The sequence below is a fragment of the Berghia stephanieae genome, chromosome 3 (assembly GCF_034508935.2).
Source record: "Berghia stephanieae isolate SIO BIC M18660-M18661 chromosome 3, UCSD_Bste_1.3, whole genome shotgun sequence".
NCBI classification, from domain to species: Eukaryota; Metazoa; Mollusca; class Gastropoda; order Nudibranchia; family Aeolidiidae; genus Berghia; species Berghia stephanieae.
In genome coordinates this window covers 50,206,480-50,222,984 of record NC_088362.1, presented here as the reverse complement: position 1 = coordinate 50,222,984, position 16,505 = coordinate 50,206,480, and the positions used below count along the sequence as shown (strand labels likewise).

Genomic DNA, 16,505 nt, shown 5'->3' with positions numbered 1-16,505 from the left:
TATTATTATTATTATTTATTATTATATTATTATTTTATTATTATTATTATTATTATTATTATTATTATTATTATTATTATTATTATTATTATTATTATTTTATTATTATTATTATTATTATTTATTATTATTATTATTATTATTATTATTATTATTATTATTATATTATTATTATTATTATTATTATATTATTATTATTACATATATGTATTTGTAATGTTTACTGTACGCGCTAGGGCTTATTACATTGATGTTCCCCAATCACCCTCGAACATTATCAATCTGATTTGCATACTTGTAAACTTGATTGTTGTTCGCCTATGATGAGGCTTGTAACACATTTTGCTGTACAGAAAGGAGGCATATGATCAAGAGTCAAGAAATGTAAAATCTAGAAAGTAGTTGCGCTAGTAAGGACGGGAAAAGATCCGACAGGGGGATACAGAATATAACTCTCAAAAACAAACCGTTCTCATCTTTTTTTTTTTTAGTTCGAGGCCACTTTATGTCCCACCCAGACAAGGACTCAGAATACCCGCAAAAAGGGACACCGTACACTGTTTTCAGATTGCACATTGATAGCCGCTAGATTCAGTCAAATGCTGGCCAGTTATATCAATCAAAGTTACAACAAATAGATGTACACAACATTCATTCAGTTATAACAAAGTCAAACGGCACTGAGCTTGACCAGCGACTGGATGGATTGCATTGCATGGTACAGTAGTACCTAGTGTAATCGCAAATCTTTGGGACCAGAAAACTCGTATTCAAGTATCGAAGAATTTAAATGATCCTCGTCTTGGCAAAAACTCTCAAACCTCGGATCTCGCGAAAACCATTCCATCCAGTAATGTTGTAAAATTGTTGTCAATACTTTTTGTTGGTTTGCGGGTATTTTCATGAAAGTCAGCTATAAGCCCATAACAATTTGGGCTATCAGACTGAGAATTTTGCGTCTACATGTGTTGTAACTTAAGCCCGACATAACAAATATTCTCTCACGCTAAAAAATAAACTAGATATTTCAATTTCGCTGTAACTCAGTTTTGCAAGGTTGGCCTTTTGGGGTAATTCACGCTAAAGGTTTTTATTTGATAAGAAATTTATGAACAAAGTTCTCTATTCATAAAGTTGAGAGCAGAATAGATCGGAGGTAGAGAGACCACCATCGAATTTAGGTTTCTTGCAAAAGATGAACTCAAGCGAGTAAACTTATAAAAATGAACACTTCTAACAGATGACCTTAAGAATAAATAGCACAAATGCACATTCAACATTGATTGAATAGTTCGACATTTATTTTGAAAATTTTGAATTTAAAAAATTAACATCATAGCAATAATAAAGATAATATTATAATATTAACAGGTTTTTGTTGTTGTTGTTTTTTGTTTTTTTTTCACCCAATGATGGGGACTGCTGGTGATGCGCTTTTGGGCGTTGAAGTAATCGGAGCCATTTGTGTTGATGACGCTTGCATTGAAGGTTTGGGGCTACCGGAAGTAAGAATAATTTGCAGTTGAGAAGTCTGCATGGGTTTTTGAGTAGTTTGTGCAGACGTCATTACATTTTGGGGAGTTGATGTTGGCATTGTCTTAGTCATCATAGTCTGGGTAGTAGGAACGGTGGTAGGTTTTGTCGTGGTCATCATTTTCTGTGTTGTGGTCTTTGCAGGCCCTAATTTGGTTCCACAAGGGGCCGGTAGGTTTTGAGGATAGTCACAGATCTGAAGGTTTTCGTTGAAGGCGGTCTCTGCAAATGGTAGAAAATAATGATGATGATGATGATGATGATGATAATAATAATAATAATAATAATGATAATAATAATAATGATAATGATAAAAATAATAATAAATAATGATAATAATAGTAATAATAATAATAATAATAATAATAATAATAATAATAATAATAATAATAATAATAATAATAATAATAATAATAATAATAATAATAATAATAATAATAATAATAATAATAATAATAATGAAAATAATAATACAGTGCACTCTGGACACGTCGACGTTGCCTAAGTCGATTTTTACCCAAGTCGATTTTTTTTCTTGGACCCTCCCCCTTCTTCCTATAACATTAGTAAAAAAAAAAAAAAACTCTACATAAGTCGATGTCGCTTAGGTCGATGTTCTTATCACTCATGACTACAATAAAATCACAAATAAACAAATATTTCTATTGGTTAAAAAAGCTACCAGTAAGAATTTTCAGTGGTTAAGAATATCCGCGAACGATTTGCGCACATCGATGTGATGTGGGTGCTTTGCCTGACGTCCATGTTCAATGTACACGAGCAGTATTGAATAACTTTAATTTCTCCATCTCAAATTTTACATTGTCGCAACTTCAAGTTCAAGATTTTTTTTTGGGTTCTAATCCCAGGCCATCCTATGTAATGGTCCTCTTAATTAGTATCAATTTTATCAAGAATTCAAGTCAAGTCTACAACTACAATGGCAAACCTATCGCGGAAAAGGAAGATTCGATGCATTTGGAAAGTCTGGCATGCGACAATAACATCGCATAGGAAATTGGCATACCAGCTATTTCTGTCTCGACAATTTACAAGAAGCTTGACCTTGACATAGAGGCTCCTACCCTTCCGCTTTTCGCAGAATAATTTAACTTAATTGGTATACATTCCACATTCAAGGCAAAAATTCCGCTTTTTACCTTTCCAATCGAGGAAAAAAAAATATCTCTTGTGAAAAAAAAGTGAGCTATGGCTTATTTCGTCAGCATCTCTTATGGTCAATCAACACACATTTTGTGTGTCTGATTAGTCCCTTCAAAGTGTGTGCTGCTGATGTTGGATAATATTATATGTTTGGGAGGGGGGTTGACGGAAGTATTATTATTATTATGGTGACTTCAATTTGTGAGGTCAATGACCTTGGTAATATTATATTATGTTGGCTTCAATCGGTAATAATATTAGGCTAGCACTATTCAGTATCTGATACTGAATAGTGGTTTTGCACTATTCAGTATCTGATACTGAATAGTGGTTTTGCACTATTCAGTATCAGATACTGAATAGCGGTTTTGCACTATTCAGTATCTGACACTGAATAGTGGTTTTGCACTATAATACGGTGTTTTTTTTTCCGTAACCTGACAAAGTTATGGGAAGAATGCAGCTGTGGGAGTGAATATGGGACTCAGAGAAGTGTACACCAGTGGGGAGTGAACCTGGGACTGGGTTTCGTAATAAAAAGCAATTACTTTTTTACGAAACCCGACGACACCTGGCAATATCCGACAAAGTTATGGGAGGTAGGCAGCAGCGTGTGTGTGTGTGTGTGTGTGCGTGTGTGTGTAGGGGGGGGGGGGAGGAGGGGATGAACCTGAGATTCAGGGGAAGTGTACACCAGTGGGGAGTGAACCTGGGACTCTGGGTTTTGTAAAAAAGCAATAACAAAATAGGGGGGGGGGGATTACTTTTTTACGAAACCCGACAATATGCGGCATAATTGTGGAAAGTAGGCAAAGCGTGGGGAGTGAACCTGAGACTCAGTGAAGTGTACACCAGTGGGGAGTGAACCTGAGACTATGGTTTTCGGCGGGATTCAGCTAGTTTCATAAAGAAGCAATTACTTTTTTACGAAACCCGACAAAACCTGGCAATATCCGAGAAAGTTATGGTAGTAGGCAACAGTGGGGAGTGAACCTGAGATTCGGGGAAGTGTACACCAGTGGGGAGTGAACCTGTGACTGGGTTTCGGCGGGTTTTGAAAAAAAACAAGCAATTACTTTTTGTTTACGAAATGCGCCATCTCCCAACAAAATCGGGCAAAGTTATGGAAAGTAGGCAGATAATGGGGAGTGAACCTGAGACTAAGGGAAGTGTACACCAGTGGGGAGTGAACCTGAGACTATGGTTTTCGACGGATTTCAGCGAGTTTCACATAAAAGCAATTATTTTTTTACGAAACCCGGCAATATCCTACAGATTTTGAAAGTAGGCAACAATGGGGAGTGAACCTGAGATTCATGGAAGTATACACCACTGGGCAGTGAACCTGAGACTCTTGTTTTCTGCGGATTTCAGCGAGTTTCACATAAAAGCAATTACTTTTTTACGAAACCTGACGAAACCTGGCAATATCCGACAAAGTTATTGAAGTAGGCAACAGTGGGGGTGAACCTGAGATTCATGGAAATAATATACACCAGTGCGGAGTGAACCTGAGACTCTGGTTTTCGTCGGGATGCAGCGAGTTTCATATAAAAGCAATTGCTATTTTACGAAACCCGGCAATATCCGACAAAGTTGTTGGAAGTAGACAACAGTGGGGAGTGAACCTGAGATTCATGGAAGTGTACACCAGTGGGGAGTGAACCTGAGACTCTGGTTTTCGGTGGATTTCAGCGAGTTTCACATAAAAGCAATTACTTTTTTACGAAACCCGACGAAAACCTGGCAATATCCGAGAAAGTTATGGGAAGTAGGCAACAGTGGGGAGTGAACCTGAGACTCAGGGAAGTGTACACCAGTGGGGAGTGAACCTGAGACTCTGGTTTTCGGCGGGTTTCAGCGAGTTTCACATAAAAGCAATTACTTTTTTACAAAACCCGACTAAACCTGGCAATATCCGACAAAGTTATTGAAGTAGGCAACAGTGGGAGTGATCCTGAGAATCAGGGAAGTGTACACTTGTGGGAATTGAATCTGGGACTCTGGATTTTGTAAAAAAGCAATACCAAGGGGGAGGGGAATTACTTTTTTACGAAACCCGCCAAAAGCCGACAAAGTTATGGGAAGCAGGCAGCAGTGGGGAGTGAATCTAGGATTTGGACACCGATGAGGATTGAACCCGGGACTGCGAGAGGCTGATATCAGTGGACCGTGAGCTCAGAATGTACTTTTATTTCGAAACCTACAGAAATTGTCAAAAGTTATGGGAAGTGGGCACCATTGGGCAATGAACCGGGACTCAGGGAAGTGCACACCGGTTGGGAGTGAACCTGGGACTGTGAAAAGAGGAAATCAGTGGAAATGAACCTGGGACTATGGAAGATGGATACCAGTGGGAAATGAAGCCGAACTATGGGAGTTGGGTACCAGACGAGAATGAAGCAATTACTTTTTTACGAAACCCGCCAAAACCCGCCGAAAAACCATAGTCTCGGGTTCACTCCCCCACTGTTACTTTCTTTCCATAACTTTGTCGGATATTGGCGGGTTTCGTAAAAAAGTAATTGCTTTTTTTAAAAACGAAACCCAGTCCCAGGTTCACTCCCCAATGGTGTACACTTCCCTGAGTCCCAGGTTCACTCCCCACTGCTGCCTACTTCCCATAACTTTGTCGGGTTTCGGCGTGTTTTGGCAGGTTTCGTAAAAAAAGAAACATCCATAAAAATACCACGTGTATTCAGTAAATAGATGTCAATTGTAGTCTAATATTCAGTATCTATTTAAATTATTATTATTATTATTATTTTTATTATTATTATTATTATTATTATTATTATTATTATTATTATTATTATTATTATTATTATTATTATTATTATTATTATTATCATTATCATTATTATTATATTATTATTATTATTATTATTATTATATTATTATTATTATTATTATTATTATTATTATTATTATTATTATTATTATTTTTATTATTATTATTATTATTATTATTTATTTATTATTATTATTATTATTATTATCATTATTATTATTATTATTATTGTCATGTAAATTTCAATATAATACGGCAAGTAATTCTCGGAAGTACATCGCTCAATTAAAAATGAATTTATAATGAATCGGGTTTGTCTTAGATGACAAAACAAACAAACAAACAACAACAACAAGGAGGACAAAAACAACAGAAAAAAGCAAGATTTTAAAAAGTAATAAACAATAGAAGAGCACAATAATGAAAAACAACAACGCGATGATAACACATAAAAGATATTCGTAATAAATCGATAACTGATTAAATTACTCCAACTACTTGATTAAAAAAAAAAATCATAACCATAATTATAATAATGACGGTGATGACGATTACAACAACAACTATAATAATAATAGTAAGTGAGTAAGTAATAATAATAATCATAATAATAATAATAATAATAATAATAATAATAATAATAATAATAATAATAATAATAATAATAATAATAATAATAATAAAAGAACAATAATATATTATCAACATTAAAGTATATTTCAAGCAAATAAAATTATTAAAACAAAAGTTTAAAAAATATAAATAGACAGAAGGAATTTTTAAAAAATATTGGGGAAAAAAAATAAAAAAGTTAACCTTACCGGGATTTGAACTCTCGAACCTTAAGCTCAGAGTCAAACAGCTTATATCCACCATGCCATGGTGTCACTGAACTTTTAGAGACATTTAATCATGTCTATTCAGACATTAAAAAATGTATTTGACTGCCTCTCTTATTTTGATATTTTGAACTATGTTAATTGCACGATAGCAGAAATTTAAAAATTTCGATCAAAATATTTTTACAACTTTGAATCGGGCTGTCAGTTACTGCACGTGCTCAATCTGGAAGTAGGTCAGCAGTTCAACCGAGATTGTCGCACTTTTCACTCTCTCTATAAAAAAGAGTTCCTTATGGATACTGAATAGTGGCAAAGCACTATTCAGTATCTGATACTGAATAACCACTTCCATAATATTATTGAGTACGGTAAGCTTCTTTCCCTATTTAATTTTAGCCCTGTGTACGTGTGCGTGCGTGCGTGTGTGTGTGTGTGTGTGTGTGTGTGTGTGTGTGTACCGGCACGCGCGTTTGTTTGATTAGGCGGTGTGTGTGGGGAGGGGGGGGGGGGGGGGGGGGGGGGGTCCTGACATGGTTAAATCCATCCATTCAATGCTTTGCTCTCAGACGGCCAGGACCTGTGTGTTCTCTATTATTATTTGACCCCATTCTTAGTCTTTACACAATCTGTACATTTTTACACTTTTACATTTTATCATTTGAGTACTTTTGGATTGTCTATTACATTTTCTGTTGCAAAACATGTCATAGTCAATAACAGTAAGTTGATTCCGCTTTTTTATCTCAAATTTCGATTTTTATGTATTCTGATTCCTCTTTGGGGCTATTGGGGGTAGGAGCCTCTGACGACCACTACAGAGACCGCGCGATATGAAGGGACATACTTATTCTAGATTAGTTTGCTTTGCTTACGTGCGTTTTTGCTCATTTGGTTACACTCCGGTTAAGTTGATTTTCGGATAAGTCGATTTTTTTCCTCGGTTCCCCTGGGCATAGTCTTATCCGGAGTCCACTGTAATAATAATACTAATACTAATAATACTAATAATAATAATAATAATAATAATAATAATAATAATAATAATAATAATAATAATAATAATAATAATGCTGTATGGTTCAGAACCATGGAACCTCAATAAAGTACTTGAAAGAAATATAGAAGCTTTTAAATCGGGACATTTAAACGCCTTGAAAAGATAAGCAGGAAAGACAAACAAAAATGCAACCAAGAGTTGCGATATCATTGGGATCGAACCAACCTTGCTCTACACAATAATAGAAGCAAGAAAATTGAAATATTTTGGCCATGTAAAAAGACACAAGTCCATTATGAAAGATTTTAAAGAGGACAAGTTGAATGCAGGAGAGCAAAGGACAGACCATCAAGAACATGGATGGATGGTGTGAAAGGCTGGAGTGGTCTCTGCAACTGAATGTTGCCAAAAAAACGTGCAGCAGAGAAAAATGGGAATGGCGTACCATTTCAAGCGGACCTCTACCTAAGAGATGGCATCGGTAGTAAGTAAATAATCAGAGTCAACGGGTGATAGAATTACCCTAACTTCAAGAAAGGTTGGCAAGTTACTCTAATATCAATCGGTAAAAAAATAGTTTTATAATTTTTAGATTTGCCAGCGATTCGGTGCTCGTTGGCGGAAATTTAACACTGGCTGGAAGGAACATTGTAAACCACTAACCCTTCTTTTTCTTTAAAGAGTAGATAAAAACCTATGGAAAATGGGGTTAAAAAAGGCCAGACACACCTTAGCCTTGGGTTAAAATAAGCCTTTGAAACTTTTTATGTCCAAAAGTGCTTAAGACAATGCGAGACATCCCCCCCAGTTTATTCTCGTTGATACAACTGTAGCGAGTTTAGTAGGTCTTATGAAATGAAATAAAAATGTTTGATAATTGCTTGAAACGTTCTGGGTTTTTTTTCCCCTAAAGTGCTTAAGTAAGCAACTTACGTGCGGGGCAGTAAAAGCGTCCTAGATTTTTTTCGTTGATACATCTGTAGTAAGTGACACAGGAATCGGTGTAGTCAGGATAGGAACCGTCAGCCTTACCGGTACAGTCTACTGGCAAGAAACAGTCTGTCAGGGTGGTACCAGGTCTGGAGAGGAATGGAAACAAAAAATACATTATAAAGTTTACCTTTTCTTCTCTTCTTGAGCGGTTATTTGGTCTTGTGATATGACAATCGCCTTCGGACCGGTAGGTACAGGGTTTGAGTCCCGTTCCAATGGGCGAGTAGTTAAGTCCTAAGAAAAGACCTTTTACTCACAATCTCTTATCGTACTCAGGAGTAAAATGAGTATCTGGTCGTTAACAACGTTCTTTCTCATGTCTCCGCCTACGTTTTAAGCGTTGCTGGTGGTTAGGGACTTCTAGTAAAGCGTTTTGAGCAAGTTTAGTGAATATTGCTCTAAATAAATGCTCATTTTTTTCTTCAATGCGTATGAATGAGAGTGATACTGTTAAGATTCTGGTTATATATTATTTATTCTTATATAACGGCTTGTCATTTTCAATAAGAGAACAGTTACAAGGATGCGACTTAGGCCTCATAATATAAGCCTAAATCACATCTATGTGATTGCTCTGATGATGACAATGGTAAGGTCTGCAAATATTCTCAAATAAAGAGAAGTCATAATATGAAATATATTCAGTCTTGACGTCAAAAACATTATATGAAATTCTCAAGATACCAAAAATGAAATCAGAAAATGAAGTGAGTAGAAAAGTGCCAGAAGACAATAAAATAGAGAATAAAAATTTCGCTGCGATGGGGGCTCGAACGGTGGCCTTCGTGAACTCTTAGTACGAAGGCCACGCTCGAACCCAGGACCTTACTGATGCGACAACTCCGACTAATCTCTATTCTCTATTGTCTTCTGGCACTTTTCTACTCACTTCAATTTATGTTATTATCAACGTAAGTGCCTGTTCCACTCATTTTTATGTAACAAAAATAGAATTTCTCCATTTTCGCGGGGTGGGGTGAATGTGGTTTTCTAGTAGTTATATAATCTTTTTATTGAAATTACCCGTATTATCATTTTTGACTTGGGTGGTTGAGTAGAAAGTTTAGGGTACTTTTTATGATTAATGATTTTGAAATTCACCGTATTTATTAGACAGCTCGACTAAAACAAAATGGCATTAAGAGCCCATGGTTGACGATCTATTGTGTAGCTGTGTGATATGACTTCCGGCGTGTGACCCGTTTGTCCCCGGTTCAAGTCCCGCTGCGGCTGGTGCAAAAAAGAATCATTGGAAAAGGTTCTTAACGCTTAGCTTTTTACCGTTGATACATAATTTCCTTCCAAAGAGAAAATATTATCAGTGCGGGATTGTGGTCTTGTGGTATGACACGCTACCTCCAACCTGCGCAAGAATGAGTTCTTGAGAAAAGGCTCTTTACTCACATTTTTCATCAAACTCAGGTTTAAAGTGAATATTTGTCCGTTACTGCCTTTGTCAAAAAATCACAAAACAAAACAAAACAAAAAGAAAAAGAAAATAAAATACAAAAAAAAAAAAAAGAAAAGAATAATCATAAAAATTTAAAAAAAAAAAGAAACCGCAAGCGTCATGTCCCATCTTACATGGTAAGTTTTGCTGAGTGCTTAGGGCCCTATTGTAAAGCTCGTTGGCTGGATATTGCGCATATATTGCGCATATATATATTTTTTTAAAAAAGCTTATTTTACAGAGACGTCCCTATGTATTTGGTCAACACATTTATCGTCCATAAAGTAAGGTAATCCATAACGTTTGTTTCAGACATGGGACTTGAGACTTGAGACTCGCGTTACTTTAATAGATCTGTTAAATGGAAGAATGAATCGATCAATTATAGAACAATGAGTGACTGAAGATAAATAAATAAATAATTGGATGAATGAAGAACATGCTGTAAAATATCTTTAAAAATGTAAAAATAACCCCCCAAAAATATGAATGAACAAAGAAATAAGATTTATGAAATAAATATCGACAATTGTATAGAGCAGTTCTACGAATTTACAAAGCTCAATGATCTCCCCCCCCCCCCCCCTCCCCTCGCTGGACGTAAGAACCGCATTTTATAAATAATTCAACACAACTTTTGGCGTCTTTTGGTACCAATACTCTCATTACATCGGTCATTGCGTACAGCCAGGTACTCATTAACATCTTAGTCAAGTGAGGTGAGTATAAAGTGCCTTATCCATGGACACAAGTCTAAGCCGGAGTTCTGTTACCCACCCGTTCACTGGCAACGCATAGATTTGTTTGCTTTTGTTACAAGGCGATACACCGTACCGCTGAGCAAAAAAAAAAAAACCCAAAAAACCCCAAAAACAAAAAAACAAAAAAAAACAAAAAAAAAAAACAAGCAAACAAATAAACAAACATTCAAACTAACAAAAAAAAAAAAAAAAAAAAAAAAAAAAAAAAAAAAAAAAAAAAAAAAAAAAAAAATACCCAAATCCGTAGAGCATAATCTGGTTAAGTGTTGTTTTTGTGACGAAGCTACCGGGCCAGTTCGCAACTAATACAGGAAAGAGGCAACGAATTCGCCGCCTGGATAGAACTTCATAATATTGAAGGTCGAGACAAAACCCTGAGAGGGCTTCTGCCATACAAAGGGAAGACTTACTGAACACAAGTCATGGTTGCCCTATCGAACACCAGATGTACGTCACAGTCGTGGATGTCAGGCTTGCCGTTGACACAGTTGGCGTAGCCCCAGCATCCAATCTCGTGCAGACCGTCAGGGGCATCAGTGCAATCCACATCGTGGGGCGCTGAACCCTTGCCTAAAACTGAGTGAAGAAAAAACAAACAACCCAGAGTAGATTTAAAAAAAAACATCGATATTTAATAAGCTAGACAACAGATTAAGTAGGGTGATATCATACGAATGAATATGGCTGCGCAGTCTCTATGGACGTTTGCCGTGAATGTATGTGTTACTTCGAGTGTGTCAGTCTGTTACTAGTATCCATTTAGTAATTTGTTTCCATAAATAATATACAAATAAGTAGACAAAGCCAAAGTTAATGACAACCAAACTCAATTATTGGTAACAGGAAACTAGCCTGTGGACTGGAAAAATTGAAAAAATAAACGAAGAGAGCTACATGTTTAAAATAAAGAAACATATATGAACATTAATAAAGCATATTATATGAGGCTATACCAAAAGGTTGTTTATTTAACATTCGCTACAAAATACCCCAAAACCAAGTTATTTTCGAAAAACAAAACCAAGGAAAAGAATCGTCTTAAATTGTTTCTCTTGGTTGATAATTACAAAATATACCAAACAATAGCATTAAATCAAATAGTTAGGGGGCAGCGTGGCTATTAAATGATTCATACATAATATACCAAAAAAATAGCATTGAATCAATAAATATCTGAGGTACTCATTCTAAGCTGAGCTTAGTTGAGTAAAACGTGTGTAAATTGCTTTTCTCAAGACACAACGCCAGGGTCAGCATTTGGCGACTCTTGGCATTCATTCGGTCACTGACCACGCTCAACATCGCTTGATTTTGTTTAAGACGAGACATCGCACTTCAGAGTCACCAACATTACACGGAGCATTTTAAATAATAAACCTGAGTACAATGGTAGAAGGGGAATCCGTGCCTAATCTTATAATATTCTAAATCTTTCCTGCCTTCCAAATAAAATCTTATCAATACTTTTTGAAAATTAATATCAAATTAAGAAATTAAGGAGCAGGCACCGGTGTGAGATAAAGATCTGATCCCCAGTGGGGGTCGAGTGAATTTTTGGGATGGTTTATTTTCTTATATTTTTCTTTCTTGCCTTGTTTGGCATCAATGCATTTTGTGAAACTGAGAAGAATAGAGACACAATTTGTGTTGTAAGAACGTCTATTTTATCTATCTATCTATCTATCTATCTATCTATCTATCTATCTATCTATCTATCTATCTATCTATCTATCTATCTATCTATATCTATATATATATATATATATATATATATATATATATATATATATATATATATATATATATATACATATCTGGCACAAAACGGATATGCTATTGGTTCGTAATATCAGAAAACACTAAAGGTAATAATTTTGTCAGATACATCGCTGTGTCTATGGGGGACAGAATGCCAGATATCAACAAGACTCACCTGTGGAAAATAACAAAATAGATGATAGTAATATAACAATTGTGATGTCCTTTAATTGTCTGATGGTTGCCATGGTGATGTGTTTTAATCGACAGTTCGTTTAATCTCTTTTGTTTGGATACTTCTTTTAACACTCTCAATCCAGTTTGTCAGTTATGATATAGTCAGTCAAATGCACTGATCTTAGTTGTGAAGTGATTCAGACTTAAAGAAAATCCAATTCGCATCAACTTCTTCCAATTCAAGATCAAGATTTTAACCTCAGTCTGAAATTTTTGATCTAGGTATTAAACAGAATCTAAAAACTCGAATACAGATTTGCTAAGTATCTAAAATGTTATCACGTCCTTTACAAAAGAATCTTGAATTTGAAGACACCGATTTTGAAACTTTATATTATTATTGATATTTATTTATATCCGATTAGAATGTTTGTCAAGTATTATATCAGTTGAACCTGCTTTACGCAAGATGGAAGTTAAGTTGGTAAACGGAATCTGTTGAAACTGGCCAATTTAGAGCGTAAGAGATTTGGTCCAGTTTTGGTGACGCAGACAGTAGAGATAAGTAAAGGTTTCTTACAGGTGGATTGATGGATGGTAGGAGTGGACCCGTGACGTCATGGGACGTGTTTGAATGCAGCAGACTTAAAAACTTATCAGTGAGGTCAACTGAAACGATACATTACGCAGGCCAAGCCGGAATACTGTGTTTGTGTTTGTGTCAGTAAAGATGCATTGGTACGTTCTTGTGTGTGTGTGTGTGTGTGTGTGTGTGTGTGTGTGTGTGTGTGTTTGTGTGTGTGCATGCGTGTGTGTTTGGGGCATTTGACGTAGGGTAGAGTCGGGGAACTTCGCCACCCTGCGGTCGCTCCACTTCTTTCGCTTATTTCAGTCTCAAGATGTCAATTTTCTTAAAATAGAAACTGGTCATCAAGACAATCAGCCAATCAGTGATGAGATTTTATTAAACTTGTTCCAGTATTTCAATTCGTAATACTTTATTTTCGCATTTAAAAGTTGTTATGCTCGTCGGGGAAATTCGCCATAGTTCGGGGAAATTCGCCACCACTGTCGGGGAAATTCGCCGCTCGATTTTAACACTTTTTTATCGTGAATTTTATGTACTTTTTAGATATTATTTTGTTTTCTCATGTTTATATTTGATTTAATTTGTAGTAATTACTATATTTTATTTATTTACAATGACAAAAAACTAAAAATATTCAATGACCAACGGCAAGTTTTATAAATGACGATATGATACTATGATAGAAGGCGAAAACATGACAAAATATCTTTTCTTGTGTTTTGCTGAACCATCCTATCCTATTTTTCTCTTAATCTTTTGCTTCCATTTTGGGTTTTCTTTGAAGTTCTCACCATTTATTCTACAAATATATAAAAAACTGCTTCATTATAGTGAAAAGTTCATTAAGTCCAGTTAAATTACTAATAATCATTACTATCTCATTATGTAAATTTTATGCACTATGAACGCTACCCAGACACTGCATCACCAATCTATTAAATAATTATCGGTCAAAATATCATCAATGCCCCCTTTAAACATTTAATTAATAATATTTCGACAAAACAGAGCGACAAATGTCCCCAATTAGAACGGCGAATTTCCCCGATACTAGTGGCGAATTTCCCCGAAAGCAGTGATATCATTGGGACCCTCAATTAAAAAATAAACGAATATTTTTAACTATTGCAAATGATGGGAACATCAAAACTAATGTTTAAATCATACAATATCAAAATAACAGGTTGTAGAGTAAGGATCTAAGCTGAAAAAACGCTTAAAATGACAACGAGTGAAAGTAGGAATTTGGAATGGCGGGTGTTGGATTTCGGACGAATCAGGCGCACAGAACGACAGACACGCTATGACGTTAAATGACACGATTGTGTCATGATATTAATGTACTAAATGCTGATTGGTAGATTAAAAACAATAGATGAAAAGAGCATCAAAGTGATGATGTGACACTTGGACTCGTCCAATAATAGGTAAGATGGGTTATTTGCATTTAAAGAGAGGGGTGTGAGAAGTGGCGAATTTCCCCGACGGCGAATTTCCCCGACTCTACCCTATACGTTTGTAAGATAAAATGACATTTACAGCGCAATTTGCACTTCGTTTTATCGCCTCTTTCTAAGTCAGCGTGCACCAATTAGACTTATATCAATGACGCTCGCCTCGTGACAACTACCGGAGTGTCAAGATAATCGAAATGATGCATGACGTCACGATTGTGAAATTGGTGAAAACGATCTGAACTGTTTGCAAGTCTGTTATCCAGATTTATTATGGGCTCATTGATGTTATGGTAATACTCTCAAACCAATACAAAATGTTGTCCATTACAACAATGTTAAATCAAGCCTATAACTGCAGTCGATTACCAGAACTGCAAATTTATTTCCACGTCGGTTGAAAAAACAAGGACTATGATAATTTAGCCAATAATGGCCTGAATGTTATTTCTTAAAGCACAATCTCGCATGGTTAGGATTTCAAACCAAATCATTTTCACCAAGAGAGTAGATAGAGGATGGAGGCTTCGGCGACTATCACCCAGGGAAAGTAAACAGTGTGGGGTTTTTTCAGAGGCAAAAATACATGCGATCATCGAAATTGAACACAACTGGGGGTCCCGATAGCTTAGTTGGTAGAGCACTAGCTTCACACGGAAAGGGACCGAGATCGATAGATTTTTCTTTTTCTTTTTGTGATCATCATCATGTATTGTGACGTAATTTTTGTGGAAGTTTCAGGAATTGAGTTCACAAAGTTCATTTAAAGTAAAATGGAGCTTTTACCTGAAAGAGTTAATTCTGAAATCTTCGATAAGATTCGAAATATATCACTAAAGCATCACCTAATAGTTGTAGTCTATCTAGCAGTCAAACTTCATATGTTCGGCAGAATATGCGTTTTTGTGGTAAAAACACATAATGCTGCTATATTTATTATGGAGAAAAATAAACATTAAAAACAGTTTATGAGGTTGGAATGTTGAGGAGTTCCCGAAGCATGTAGCGAGTGATGGTAATTTACCAATATTATAATTATGGTCATTATGGAAAATGGCCGACAAAATCGTCAGTGGTTAGTTAGCCGATGGGTTCCATAGACTCATAGATATCACGTTGTAGTCTGATATTATGCTACACATCCATATTTGCTCATATGGACCTAATCTACATATGTGCCAAATTTGTCGTTTTTATCATAAAAAGACACAATTGGTCAGCAAAAAGAAATTGCTTCCAGATACATAACAAGGAACATTTTAGAGTTGACGTCATCTTTAGTCATCAACAAAAACAAAATTTAACGAAAATACTTTTACTTTTATTTTTCTTTAGACTATCTATAACAAATATTATATCATCCCCAATTGTAGAGCACTCTCCTCATTTGCCAAGGAACAACTTTCGATAACAGGTGCGGTCTGCATTCTTTATCTTTCACCCCACTCTCTCTCTCTCTCTCTCTCTCTCTCTCTCTCTCTCTCTCTCTCTCTCTCTCTCTCTCTCTCTCTGTCTGTCTGTCTGTCTGTCTCTCTACCCACCTAACAATTTTTCGTTGGGTAAATGAAAGTACTTCGTGGGTGACAAGCGTTCAATCCAAGTGGTAACAAGTGTCTTCAGCGTTCTGCATCATCGTGTAAAAAGTGGCATAAATTCCGGTTCCATGGGTCGTATATGACAATTACTGTAAACTATTTTGGCATTTTCCACAGGTGAGTCTTGTTGATATCTGCAATTCTGTTCTTTCATGACACTGCGTTGTATCTGACAATTGATTTTTGATTTTTAGTGTTTTGTAATATTACAAACCATATTCGTCTTGTGTTTTAGAGAGAGAGAGAGAGAGAGAAAGAGAGAGAGAGAGAGGGATAGCTAGAGAGAGAGAGAGAGAGAGGGGGGGGGGAAGAGAAAGTGTGAGAGAAAGAGAAGAGAGAGAGAGAGAGAGAGAGATAGAGGAGAGAGGGAGGGTAGATAAATAGAGAGAGGTAGATAGATA

The 16,505-nt window shown here is 35.8% G+C and overlaps 1 protein-coding gene across 1 annotated transcript; it reads right to left on the bottom strand.

Annotated features, from left to right (window-relative positions):
- Nucleotides 1-1,279: 1,279 nt before the first annotated feature.
- Nucleotides 1,280-12,952, bottom strand: LOC144967939 (uncharacterized). Its single transcript, XM_078905737.1, has 4 exons — nt 12,465-12,952; nt 10,942-11,107; nt 8,261-8,406; nt 1,280-1,755 (listed from the first exon to the last, which is right to left on the bottom strand). Exons 1-4 carry the CDS (start codon nt 12,535-12,537, stop codon nt 1,403-1,405), a joined length of 738 nt encoding a protein of 245 aa, XP_078761863.1. The 5' UTR covers nt 12,538-12,952; the 3' UTR covers nt 1,280-1,402.
- Between the last annotated feature and the right edge of the window lie 3,553 nt (nt 12,953-16,505).

Coding starts and splice junctions, on each gene's coding strand:
- LOC144967939 (XM_078905737.1), bottom strand. CDS start 12,537: ATGGCAACCATCAGACAATTAAAGGACATCACAATTGTTATATTACTA. Junction 11,108..12,464: donor TATTTTGTTATTTTCCACAG/GTGAGTCTTGTT, acceptor TTCTTCACTCAG/TTTTAGGCAAGGGTTCAGCG. Junction 1,756..8,260: donor ACGCTTTTACTGCCCCGCAC/GTAAGTTGCTTA, acceptor TACCATTTGCAG/AGACCGCCTTCAACGAAAAC.